At 37.0% G+C, this 14,133-nt stretch overlaps 1 protein-coding gene across 7 annotated transcripts in view; it reads left to right on the top strand.

Annotated features, from left to right (window-relative positions):
* Nucleotides 1-14,133, top strand: part of Osbpl9 (oxysterol binding protein like 9) — a 142,007-nt gene that overhangs the window by 50,364 nt on the left and 77,510 nt on the right. For all 7 annotated transcript variants that reach the window (XM_033767555.1, XM_033767557.1, XM_033767556.1 and 4 more), the window contains one exon: nucleotides 7,077-7,155. In XM_033767555.1, coding sequence (XP_033623446.1) covers nucleotides 7,077-7,155 — 79 coding nt within the window. The remainder of the gene's footprint in view (nucleotides 1-7,076; nucleotides 7,156-14,133) is intronic.

Genomic DNA, 14,133 nt, shown 5'->3' on the forward strand with positions numbered 1-14,133 from the left:
AAAAAAAAAAAAAAAAAAAGAAAAGAAAAGACAACTTATGGACAGGAGAGAAAATATTTGCAAATAATTAATATGCAGAAAAATACAAAGAATACAAATCAACAACAACAAAACCAAAAGCAGACCCAAAAGGGTACATAAAATAGAAAAGACAAAAGAATACTTAAAAAAGGAAATGAACAAAGAATATGTATATTCAATTCATATTAGTGGATAAAGGTAAATATATATCTCAACATGGGCAGTGTTTATATGTACTGTAAATATTTTTCGTAACACGGAAAGGATATGTATATGTATTTTTTCTCAACATTAAGTAAATATTAAACAATATGGAATGAGAAAAGTAAAGCAGATTGTTGAGCACTCTGTTACTAGTGCCCAGAGCAGCGCACTAAGTAAGTATTTGTCGAATCCCCGAATGGATGATGCTGAAGCAGGTCATCCATACAGCAGCATCTTTGCTGAGCGGGCCGCCCTGAATCTTCCTCTTTCCTTCTGCATTGTTGACTCGGTTCTCTGACTCCTAGTGAGTGCAGACGTATCTTACTTTTTAAATATCTCTTGGATGTTATTGTTCCTGGCCCAGAGTAAGGATTTAAGTAAGCATGTCAGAGTAATTAGTGAATTTTTTTTATTATCACAGCATCCTGTTAGGAAAGGGCTTTCGATCAGGAGTTGCCAGACCCAGGATTCTTGGTCCTTGAACAAGTTTTTCACCTCTGAACCTGTTTCTGAATATCTAAAGAGTTCTCATTTGTTTTCTCCATGTCTCAGAGAGCAGACAAAGGCACTGTATGAATGTAAGATAGGTTTCTAAGGTCATTTCAGTAGTGAGGGAACCTGGATGGTTGTGGAGGTATAGTGGTAGTAGCTATGCCATGGACCCTCAGAACTGTCCGTGTTTTGGGAAGCTCCAGTCTGTTCTGGAGAGGTCGTCATTCATTTATTGTCTGGCACCAGTTCACCAATCCACTTTTCTTTTTGCAAAGGAAGATTAACTCCCAAATAGCCAGAATTCTGTTTTGCTTTGTTTTCCTAAATCATGCTTACAAAATTATCTTTCCACTTTTGGCACCTGAACCATGGTTTTTGTCTGAAGTATGTCTGTGCGTATAGAAAAAAGAGGCAGCCGGAAATCCATCCAACAGAACATGATCGTGTACCTCTAATTACTTTATTAATGAGCCCAACTACTGACAGATCTTGAAAAGTTGACCATCTCTGAAACCTTCAGAAAAAATTGAGAGAGGTTGCTGAAAGATCCATGTAAACATGTTGACACAATGGGCCATAAAAGACAGGTTGTAATGAAAATGTTGATATTTTGTTTGGTTAGCATAACAACTTTTCTTTACAGTAGAACACCTTACCATATATGGATTATCAAAGGGAGCTTGCTTTACTAGATATATAAGAAGGTAAGGGAAGAGAAAGGATATTGTAGGCAGGGGGAACATGTGCAATGATATGGTGGTGGGAAAGAAGTTGGCACACTTGAGAAAAACCTCAGGTGTTGAAGTGTAGAATTTGATGGGGTAAGACTGGATAGGGAGATATGGAGCAAAACACTAAAGGGCCTTGTTGTAGCATAGTGACCAAAGTCACTAAACATTTTACCCATGAGACTGAAAGGGGGAATCCTTCATTATTGCTCCAAGCCAACAGGAATAATCCAGGCAAACGAGATCATATATTCACTTGTGTGAAGGTGAAATAGAGCCATTAATATGGTTATATATCCATCAGGGAATGGAGAGAGAAAATTATAGGCAAGAGGCCTAGATGATTCTGGTAATCCTGACTATATTGGAATGAGAGAGCAAGGCTAATTGCTAGCTAGGGGAAGATGTGGAATTGAAGAGGATGGTAACGTTGTTAAAGAGGGTGGAGATTTTTTTGTGCATGTGTAAATGGAGTGGGAAAGAGCCAGTAGAGAGAAGTTGGAAATTAGAGTGAGGGGCATGAGAAATGGTGATTAAAGATGGAGCGTGAATGGAGGGTCTAGGTTTTAGATGGAAGAACGGAGCCCTTTTCTATTATGACAAGTGGAAAGGAAGCAAGATAGGTTTAAGTGCAGGTGAGTGTTCAGGTAGGTAGAGCAGAAGGTGTAGAGTCTAGAAAGTATACAGTTTAGATATGTTATTAAAATTGATAAGTGAATTTAGCAAGATTACTGGTTACAAAGCTACTGTACAAATCAATACATCATTAACTGGTAATTAGAAAATGGGTTGTTAAAGAGAATACTTATAATTGCACATTATTGTAGCATAGTGACCAAAATCACTAAAAATTTGTGTGAAAGAAGACAGATACAAGAGAAAATAAGTAGTATGAGTCAATCTGTGTAAGTTTAAAGACAAAACAAATCTGTAATGTTGAAATTAAGACTTGTGTCTATGTTTTAGATGGATGGGAGGGTAAATGATTAGAGTTATAAGGGGAAATTCTGTTTATTGACCTTGTACATTTATGTTTTTTGTGTGTGTTATATTTAGAAATAACTTCCCAAGTTACATAGTGTATATAAAACCCTTAGCATATTGCCTTGCTCATTGAGATTGTTTAATAATTGGCAGTGTTAACCAATTATTGAGATTTACTTCTCTGTGGTGTCAAGGTATAGGACAGTGAGGACTGGTAGAACTTTCTGTAATGATTAAAATGTGTTGTGTTTGTGCTATCCAGTTCCATAGCCACTAGCATCGAGTGGCTGTTGAGCATTTGAAATAAGGCTGGTGTCACAGGGATCAAACCCAGGGCCTTGCTTATACTAAGTAAACATGTACTCTATCACTGAGCCACACGTCCCCATTATTTTAAAAATTTACTTAATTAGGGCTGGGGATTTAGCTCAGTGGTTCTGCCACCTGCCTTTTGAGTGCAGGGACCTGAGTTCAATCCCCGGTACCAGAAAAAAAAAAAAATTACTTAGTTAAAATTTAAATACTTACATGTGAGTAATGGCTGTTACATTGAACAGTGCGGATCTAGGGAACTGCCATGGGATATGAGGTTGAACTCTGGGCCTTGGCAGTGCGCTACATCCCTGGCCCCTTTTTATTATTTTGAAATAGGGTCTCACTAAGTCTCTAAATTGCCCAGACTCAACTTGCCATCTTCCTTACTCAGCCTTCCAGAGTGCTAGGACTTCAGGGCTGCACTGCCATACTTGGCTATGAAGTAAGTTTGTGTGTGTGTGTGTGTGTGTGTGTGTGTGTATTTATTTTGGTACCGGGGATTGAATGGGTTCTTGTGCTTGTGAGGCAGGCAGTGGAACCACTGAGCTAAACCCCCAGCTGAAGTTTATTTTTATACAAATCAAGAAACTGAGAGGATAGTATGTCAGATGAATTGTGAATATGTACATTAAAGGATTCTGGGGATAATGGTAAGACTTGATTGGAATGGGAAACTGCTAGCTAGGTTCCAGAGTCTTCTAAGAAGCCTTCAGGTAGAGGGGAAAAGTGTGTAACACAGAGAATGCTTTCTCCCATGTAGGTTATCAAAGGAACTTAGGGGAAATATTCTGAAGCACAGCTTTAGTGCCTCACTCACAATGGTACTAAAGAGCCATTGAAGGAAATGATCTCAAAAACGAAATGGTCAGCAGCAGCAATACACACTTCAGAGAAGTGCTTTTTGACAAATTAAAAGTCGGCTTTGGAGGCCTGTCAGAAAGGTTTGGTGCCAAGAGAGGAAGGATCTGAGAGTACAGCAGTGGGTGAAGGATGAAATCTTGGCCAGTTTTCAGAGAGCTCCTCTCAGCAGTGAGAGGGAAGGTGGGAGCTAGAGAGAGATGGTAGGACTTTGCTTCACCCCCACCCCTAACAAATGGTGGAAAATTGAGCTGAAAGAATGACATAAATGAAATTGTTTGATATTTTTTAAATTGTGTCGAAGAAACTGGAAGGCTTAGTAAATACTAGACCTCTGTGAGATGGGGAAGGAGGCTGGGGTTGTAACGCTTGTAAAGTTTGGTGGAGCCCAATTTTGAAATCTTTAGTGGCATTAAGAGGTAATGTTGACTTTATTAGTTTATGACGATCTAAGGAAGGTTTTTAATGTATGATTATCCTGTAGGAGTCTGTGCTTTGGAAATATTTCTCTGGTGATAAAAAGGACTGTGAATTAGAAGATGGCTAAACCGAAACCAGACAGATTTCATTCTTGAGCAAGAAATGATGGAACCCTGAATTATAGTGGTAGTGAGGATGGAGAAGAATTGATGAATTCAAAACCTGGTTCAGAGGCAGCTGAGTGTGGGTGGCACAAACCTGTAATCTCAGTGCTCTGGGAGGCTGAGGCAAAAGGATCAGAAGTTTGAACCCAGCCCTAGCAGTTTAGCAACTTAGTAAGGGATGGATTATATCTCTGTGTGAAGGCCCCTGGGTTCAATCTCCGGTACCACCACCACACAAAAAAGGTCCAAGGTGGAATTCTGAGCATATTTTGTGACAGAATGAGGGAGAGTTTAAGTAGACCCTGGAGGTGTCTATCTGAGTTATTTGGGAGACTCGTGAACTTATATTAAGGAACCTGAAAGAACAGGCATTTGGGTCAACACCAACTTTATTGAGATATAATTCACATAGTACATATTCACCCATTTAAAGTATGCAGTTAATGCTTTTTGTATATTCACAGGTTCAACAACCATCACAATCAATTTTATTTTATTTTAAATTAATTAATTAATTTATTTATTTGATGGTACTGGCGATTGAACTCAGGTCCTTGCTCTTGCAAGGCAGGCAGGCAGCAGAACCACTGAGCTAAATCCCTGGCTCCACAATCAGTTGTAGAATGTTTTCATCACGCCGTAAGGAAACCTAGTGCCCATTTGAACTTATTTCCTATTTCATCACCCTGCCCCCCAGCACTAGGTAACCACTCATCTACTTTTAGTCTTAATGAATTTGCTGCTCTGGATATTTCTTATAAATGTAATCATATAACATACGGTCCCTGGTGAGTAGCTTCTGTCACTTAGTATACTGTTGCCAAGGTTCATCAACATAGGGATCACTTTTTGCCTTGTATTATACTCAAATGGTTTATCTCCTAGAATGTAAGTTCCTTGAAGGCTGAGCTAAATCCCCAGCCATCACTGGGACTATTGTGTGTGTATTCCAGAGCTGTATCTAGCACATATTTTTGTATTTAGTAATTGAATACTACTGTATTTTATATTTAGACTCATAAAATAGTTGATATTTATAATGTAGAAGGTTAACTCAGCTAATCACAAAATTTAGTTAACTAGTATCTGCTGTTGCCTTAATTGCTTGTCCACTAAGGTGTGTCTAATTGCTCTTGTGGAATTACTGTAATAGATACCATGCTAGTTGCGATCTGTTTAACTCTGTGTATGACCCTGGGTAAGTCATTAGATTCTCTGACAACACTTTCCTTGTATGATAAGGGGGATAAATTTTCCTACTGAATCTGAAACTGAAGAGTAAATAAGACAAGTCAAATGAATGGAATTTGGATAGAAGTGAGGTCCATCTAGATGAATAAAATGTTTGGCTCTATTACCTAATATTCTTGGAATAAGAGGAGTCCCCCATGTAGCCTTTTTTTCCATGTGATATTTTTCCCCCTTGAGTCTTTTCAATTATTATTTTCATTCAGTGTCTCTGGTTTTGTATGTGTCTCGTCACTAAGGTGGAACATTTGACCTTTCCTGTGTTCTCTAGTCTTTCTCTCCAGAATATTTAATATTCTTATTTCTTACGAACATTGACCAACAAACTCCCTATTTACAGTTTCCTGTCTCTTAATTCCTGTTGTCTTACCAGTGTGCATATAGTTGAGCTAGGGATTTAGGTCAGTGGCACTGTAGCCTGCCAGACAAGTGCAAGGTCCTGAGTTTGATTTCTGGTACTGGAAAAAGCAAACAAACAAACAAAAAAAACAAGATATATATAGTTGAATATTAATTTGGTGGGTCTTTTTTTTTCTTTTTTGGGGTACCAAATCCCCAGCCCTAGTTGAATATTAAAAAAGTAAAGATTTCAAACTTTATATACTTTATTAAAATAAACAAGTTATAGAAAAGCGAATTTTTTATGGTTCTAGGGGTTGACCTCAGGGCCATGTATGTGCTAGGCAGGTGCGTTATCACTGACCTATCTCCTCAGCCCCCCAAAACAACCAATTTATTTTTCAATTATGTTTTATTTTTTATTTTAAAAACAAAACCAATTTGTAAACCCAATTCCTTGCCCTCTTCCTCCCTCATTTAGAGTTGTTCATGCTTTTTTTTTTTTTTTTTTTTTTTAAACAAATGCTCTGGCCAGGTGCGGTGGTGCACGCTTGCTTGTAAGCTCTCAGGAGACTAAGGCAGGAAGATTATCATGAATTTGAGGCCAGCCTCAACTACATAGCAAGACCTTTTCTAAAGCAAAACAAAACAACAGTGAACTCTCTGTACTTGAGTGCCATGTGTCAAGATAGATAAAATAATTCTAGATTTCTTAATGCTCATAGCAGTTCAGTAGGGGAGGCAGACATATAAACATAATCATATAATATAGTGGGAAAATTGCAATCACACATTAATATACAAGTGGTTATGGGACCATATGTAAAAAGGGGTTGGGCAGTATTTTGAAGCAAATATCTCTGGCATTTCTGCACTAACAAGCATAACACAGAAAAAGCCTGATGAAAAATACCTGCCTTCTTTGAGCTTCACAACAGCACAGGCAGGTGCATGTTTCTGATTCCCATTTTAGTGAGCAATTTGAAGCTCAGAAGGGCTGAGTGACTGGCTCTTAAATACTGTGCAGATTCCAGATTCAGCTTCTACATTTGTCCCTCCCCACTTCCACCTCATCCATGCCCTTCATCAGGGCACAGAAAGTGTCTCTGCAGGGTGCCAGAGTGTTCTGCCAGCCCCTCTCCTTTCATTCTTCCATCTTAAGGAAAAATAGTCTCAGATTTCTTGTTTCTGTCTAGCCTGCTTCCAGTGTCCTTGGTGCATTGAGGGTTTCAGGGCTGTAGCAGTAGTGAATATTGCTGATGTCATCGTTTGCCTTATTGGGATTTTGCTCTTTGTTTCACAGGGAGCTGTGATTGGTATAGACGATGAGGACGACAGCACCTTCACAATAACTGTTGATCAGAAAACCTTCCATTTCCAGGGTGAGCTTAAAGAAGAGATTCTTTCTCTTCATAGTCCCAGCTGCTTCTTTCCATCTCTTTTAAGTTATTTGCTGAATGATTTTAATGCTTTTGCAACTGATCCTGCATGAATGAGTGCACAGGAATGTTCTGGATGAAGTGGTACCACAGGTTAGGGAGGGATTTGTATTTGCAGTGGATACAGATTTGAAATGACTGTGGATCTCCCAGCAATTGGAGATTAAAAATTTAAAGGATAAAAATCAGTGAAAACAGTAATGGGCTGCTGTTGCTGCTGCTGCTGGCTTGTGTTTACAGAAGGTTGCTGATCTTCTTTATCGAGGAGTATGGTTTTGTTTCTGCATGAAAAGTCTAAGACTGATTGCGAAGGTTGCAGTGTTTGTCCATGTAAAATTCAAAATGTAAATTAAATTGAAGCTGGTGCAGCCTTTCACCTAAAGGTTTTGCACTGCTTCAAGAACTACAAGTTTGCATTCATTTCACCCGCATTTCTGTGTCTTGTCTGCCAGCTGGTATTTTTGTGCTCTTATCCTTTTTCATAGTAACGCCAATGCCATCTGCCACTGCTATGTTTCGGCATTGCATGCTATGGTTCACCGGTAGAAAGGGTAAGGTACTGGATGATCATTTTTATTGCACCTTGTATTGAAAGCTCTAAGCCAGCAAATAAAAGTACATTTTAATGTGCTTTTTCCTAAAGTACTTCTCATCTGTTAGGAATGTCTGTTGTTTTGGTACTAATGTTTTTGTTATTTTACCAGTCCAGAATAACGTCTATTTTCTGTTTTAAACAGTCCAAGAAGCTTAGAGATGAGAGAATTTGGAAATGTTAGCACTGTCTCTGACTATAAGTGTCAATGTACTATTACAGATGCTAGGTATACCAAGATAAATAAATATTAAATTAATTTATATCTTAAAAATGGTTTGGTTATGAAGACTGAGTGACCAGATGTGTTATATGTGGTGTTCAGACAGCTATTGTTCTTCTGTGACAGGACAGTATTTTGTATTTTTTCATTGTCTTGTTTAAGACATTGACACATAGAAATGAAAGATAAAGCTTGTGTATGAGACAGCCAGCTTTAAAAGCTTGAATAAGACAAATCATACTCAGCTCATGTAAGACATCATACTCAATAGTGATCTCTGTATTGCTTTTTCCTGCTTACTCTTGAAATTTTTACTGTTTGTTAACATTATTTATTCAGAACTGCTTAAATAATGATGCTTTCCATGAAAATTTTCATTGCATTTAACTTTATAAAACATTTTTAATCATATGATAAATCCTAGAATCTTTATTTTTAGGTTAAATGTGTAATGCTGCTTATAATCCACACAGCAGAGCTCTTTACTTGAGTGAAGTTGAATACTTTAATGTATTTCAAGTAAGAGCTGCTGGATGCAGATGAAGGCGGCAGTATGGAAGTCGCTCCTCTGCAGTTACCAAGGAGGCATGTTTTCTGGACAGTTTTCCTGAAACTGTTTTTCTTGTTTAAAGTAGAAGAGACTTGGATTACTAGGGCAAAGGCATCTACACCTTTTGATTTACTTTTAAGTTATTTATGTTAAACTGATCTCCCCTTTAATACTCCCATGTTTATATGACTGGGTTGTAAATAATGTAATATATATAGTATAATAATTATATATATTCTAATAAGTTACTTAAATAAAGATGTTATTCATATTTTTAAATGAATTTTTAGTTCTGAGGTAGTCTCATTTTTGCTATTGTAGTTAGTTAGCAGAGTCTTAGGCAACATGAGATCTGTCTTTTGTAAAGAGCTCAATAACACTTTATTTACTTCTTTTGGCAATAATGAGAGTTATTTCACATTTACAGATCCTTGTTCAGAAAGCCTTTGCAAATTTGGTTTAAGAAATTGAACCGAGTGTCTGATAAATCTTAAATCTTAAATCTTGATGAGAATGGAAAGTAAATTTTGGCTGATAGACAGTAATTAGTTGTGCTAAGATTGAACCCAGGGCCTCTTGAAGCAAGCACTCACCACTGAGATACATCCCCAGCCCAGGTTTTTTCCTTTCTGTTATGGTGGTTTAAACTCAAGAGAGTCCACTACTGAGCTATATCTATAGCCTTTTTTATTTTTTTTCAGCCTTTTTTATTATTAATTTTGAGTCAGGGTCTCACAAAAATGGCCAGATTGACCTCACACTTACACTTCTTGCCTCAGCCTCTTGAGTAACTGGGATTACAGTATCTCAAATTTTATCCCATCCCGCCCACATGTGCCCTTCCCTCCCCATGTACAAAAGCTTTATTTCCATTTTTTCCTTCTATTTTCACGTTTTTTCTTGTCCCTTCCTTCCTTTCTCCCTCTCTCCTCCCTTGTTCCCCTTCTCATATGAACACTTTCTTCCCAACATCCATTTTATATCTCAGTCCTTATTCCACATTCACTTTCCTACACCGGTGAAACAATATGGTATTTAAACGTGGATTTGATTAATTTCACTTAAGCGTATGGTCTCAAGGTCCATCCATTTAGCTATAAATGTCTGAAGTTCATCCTTCTGTATGTCAGAGTAGTACTCCACTGTTTAAAAAAAAACACATCTTCTTTATCCACTCGTCAGCTGATGGGCATTTGGGCTGTTTCCAAGATTTAGCCACTACAAACTGTGCTGCTATAAGCATGGGTGTGCATATATCACTGTAGTATGATGCTTTTAATTCTTTTGAGAAGATACCAAAAAAGAGAATAGCTGGGTCAAATGGAACTTGTAGTTTTAGATTTTAGAGAAATCTCCACACTAATTTCCACAGTGGTTGTACCAGTCTACACTCCTACCAGCAGTGGAGAAGGGTTATTTTTTCCCCACAGTCTCTCAACATTTGTTATTGGTTGACTTCTTGACAGTAACCATTCTTTCTGGGGCGAGGTAGAATCTCAGTGTTGTTTTAATTTGCAATTCATGAATGACCAATGATGTTGAACATTTTTTCATATATTTATTTGCTGTCTTTAATTCTCCATCTGAGAAGTATCTCTTCATTTTTGCTTTAGGTCTTTAAATTTGGGGGAGGGGGTCTGATTTTTTGAGTTCTTTATATAGTCTAGATAATAGTCCTTTATCTGATTAGCTGGTAAAAAAATGTTTTCCTCTATGGGTTGTCTCTTCACTTTGTTGGTGATTTCTCTTGCTGTGCAAAAGTTTTTGAATAAGATGAGGTCCTAGTAGTTGATTTTTTTTTTTTTTGTAGTATTTCCCATGTGGTCTGGGTTTTGTTCATGAAGTCTTTGTCTACTCCTATGTCCTCAAGAGTTCTACCTGTTCTCTCTTCCAGAAGATTTAGTGTTTCTGTTTTAATATTTAGATCTTTGATCTATTTCAGTTTTAGGTTAGTGCATGGTGAAAGCTATGGGTCTAGTTTCAATCTTCAACATATGGAAAACCAGTTTTTTTTAGCACCATGTATTAAAGAGGCTATCTTTCTTACAGTGAAGGTGTTTGGCTCCTTCTTCAAAGACAAGTTGATTAAATATGTCTGGAGTTGTTTCTGCATCATCTAGTCTGTTCCAGTGATCTTCTGGTCTGTTCTTTTGCCAGTACCATACTGTTTTTATGACTGTAGCTTTGTAGTATAATTTAAAGTCAGGGATTGTGATATTCCCTGGTTTGCCTTTGTTGCCCAGAATTGCCTTTGCTATTCTAGGTCTCTTCTGGTTCCAAATGAATTATAGGATTAATTGTTCTAATTCTGTGAGACATTTTGTTTGGATTTTGTTTGGGATTGCATTGAATCTGTGTAACAATTTTGAAAGCATGGTCATTTTCATTATATTGGTTCTTCCTATCCAAGAACAAAGGTTATCTTTCCATTTTCTGATATCCTCTTCAATCTCCTTTTTCAGAGTATTGTAGTTTTCAGTGTAGAGGTCTTTACTTCCTTTGTTAGATTGATTCCTAGGTATTTTATTTTTTTGGGGGGGATGTTATTATGAAAGGGATTGTTTCTCTAATTTCTCTCTCCATGAGTCTGTTATTTGTGTATAGGAAGGCTGTTGACTTTTGAGTGTTGACTTTGTATCCAGCTACACTGCTGAATTTGGTTATCAAATCTAAAAGTCTTTTTTGATAGAGTTTTTGGGGTCTTCTATATGGAGTATCATGTCATCTGCAAATAATGATAATTTAACTTCTGCCTTTCCTATCCTTAGTTCTTTTATTTCTTTCTCGTATAATTGCTCTGGCTAATATTTTCAGAACTATATTGAAAAAGAGTAGTGACAGTGGACATCCTTGTCTTGTTCCTGATTTTAGAGTGAAATTTTTAAGTTTTTGTCTATTTAATATGATGTTGGCTGTTGGTTTGTCATAGATGGCTTTTATCAGATTTAGATAAAGACCATCTACACCAGTTTTCTGTAGGGGTTTTATCAGGAATGGGTGTTGGATCTTGTCAAGTGCTTTTTCTGCATCTTTTGAGAGGATCATATAGTTTTTGTCCCTTGCCTCTGTTACTATACTGTATTTCATTTGTTGGTTTGTATGTGTCGAACCATCCCTGCATGCCTGAAATTAATCCTGCTTTGTCATGCTGTATAACCTTCTTGATGATTTGCTGCATTCTGTATAATTCAGCAGGGTCAGCTCTTTTCTTTGTTGATAGTTTTTAAATTACATATTGAATTTCATTGGTTGATATTGGCTTATTTAGAATTTCTTTAAGCTGGGCATGGTGGCGCACTCCTGTAATCCCAGCACTGTGGAGGCTAAAGCAGGAGGATCACTGTGAGTTTGAGATCAACCTGGTCTACATAGTAAGTTCCAGGTCAGTCTCAACTACATAGTGAGACCCTGTCTCAAAAAACCAAAAAAAAAAAAAAAATTGAATTTCTTTATCTTATGTTTGATTGAGTTTTGGTAATTCATATATATCTAGGAATCTGTCTATTTCTTCTTTATTTTCCAATTTATTAGAATATAGGTTCTCACTGGAGATTTATCTCAGTGGTATCATGCCTGCCTCGCAAGCACAAGGTCCTGAATTCAATCCTCAGTACTCCCCCCTCAAAGACTACAGGTACTTGAAGTAGGTATTGATGATCTTCTGGATCTGTGCAGGATCTGTTGTGATTTCACCCTTTTCATTCCTAATTGCATAGATTTGCATCTTTTTTTTTTTTTTGATAAGGGTGGCTTAAGGATTTGTTGATTTTATTTAATCTTTTAAAGAACCAACTCTTTGATTAATTGATTCCTTGTATTGTTTTCTTAGTCTCCATTGCATTAATTTCTACTCTAATTTTTATAATTTCCTCCATCATACCAGCTTTGTACTTGATCTGCTCTTCTTTTTGTAGAAGTTTTAGGTTCAACATTGTTTATTTGGGCCCGATCTGTTTTCCTGGTATGGGAATTCACTGCTATAAATTTCCTCTCAGGACTGCTTTCATTATGTCCTAGAAGTTCCAGTATGTTGTATTGTCATTATCACTTTTTTTTTTTTTTTTGAGAAAGGGCCTCACTATGTAGTTCAGACTGCCCTGCCCTGGAACTCATTGTGTAGCCCAGGCTGATCTCAAACTCGTAGTGTCCTCCTGACTACTGGGATTACAGGCGTGCACCACCACGCCTGGCTCAATGTCTCTGGTTTTTTTTTTTTTTTTTGGTTCCAGGGATGAACTCCAGACCTTGAGTTTGTGAGGCAAGCGGCGGAACCACTGAGCTAAATCCCTGGCCCTGTCATTATCATTTAATTGTAGAAATTTTCTGATTTCTTCTTTAATTTTATCTATGACCCATTGGTTTTTCAGGAGGGCATTCTTTAATTTCCATGTGTTTATGAAGTTCTTACAGTTCCTTTTGCTGTTGATTTCAAATTTCATTGCACTATGGTCTGATAATATGCATAGGACCATTTGAGTTCCTTTTCATTTATTTAAGTATGTTCTATGAGCTAGTATATGGTCTATTTTGAAGAAAGTTTCATGAGCAGCTAAGAATGTGTATTCTGATGTGGTGGGATGGAACACTATGTAGACATTTACTAAATCCATTTGTTCAAAAGTTTGGTTCAGTTCTAATATTTCATTGTTGATTTTTTTTTTTGTTCAGTTGATCTGACTACATGTGACAGTGGAGTATTGAGGTCCCCCATTACAAATGTATTAGTGCTTATATGATTTTTCATGTCCATTTATGTTTGTTTTGTATAGTTGGGTGCGCTGCTATTTGGTGCATATACATTTAGGATTGTTATCTCTTCCTCTTGGATTGTTCCCTTTACCAGGATGTAATGACCTTCTTTGTCTCTCTTAAGTCAGTCTTGTCTTGAAATGCACTTTGTTTGCAAATAGAATAGCTATTCCTGTTTTTTTCTGGTTTCCTGTCGCATGAAATACTGTTTTTCATCCCTTGATTTTCAGACTTTAAGTTTGTTTTTCAATTAAATGTGTTTCTTGTATGCAGCATATTGTTGGATTTTGCTTCTTGATCCATTGTGCCGGTCTGTTTCTTTTCATTGGTGAATTGAGACTGTTAACATTGATGGTTATAAGTGATATGTATTATCTTATCTGTGTCATGTTATTTTCCTGCTGTTGGCTTCCTTCTTTCCTTTTCTGTTTAATTTCTTGCCTTGCCTGGTGAATTCATTCTGTTGGGGTTCATGAAGTTGAAATCCTTACTGTCTCTTTCTAGAATATCCCTCAGAACACTTTGGAGTGCTGGTTTGGTGGTGAATTTCTTCAGGTGTTCTTTTTCATGGAAGTGTCTTATTTCTCCATCAATTTTGAAGGATAATTTTGCAGGATATATCAGTCTGGGCTGGAGGTTGTTTTTCTTTAGGGCTTGAGATACTTTGGATTCTGATGGGATTTTCTTTATAGGTGATTTGTTTCTTTAACAGCTTTAATTTTCTGTCCTTGCACTGAATTTTTGGAATCTTGACTATTATATGCTTTGGGGAAGACTTTTTTTTTTTTTTTTTTTTTTTTTTTTTTT

The sequence above is a fragment of the Fukomys damarensis genome, unplaced genomic scaffold (genome assembly GCF_012274545.1).
Source record: "Fukomys damarensis isolate Sample0158 unplaced genomic scaffold, DMR_v1.0_HiC HiC_scaffold_23, whole genome shotgun sequence".
Taxonomy (NCBI): Eukaryota; Metazoa; Chordata; class Mammalia; order Rodentia; family Bathyergidae; genus Fukomys; species Fukomys damarensis.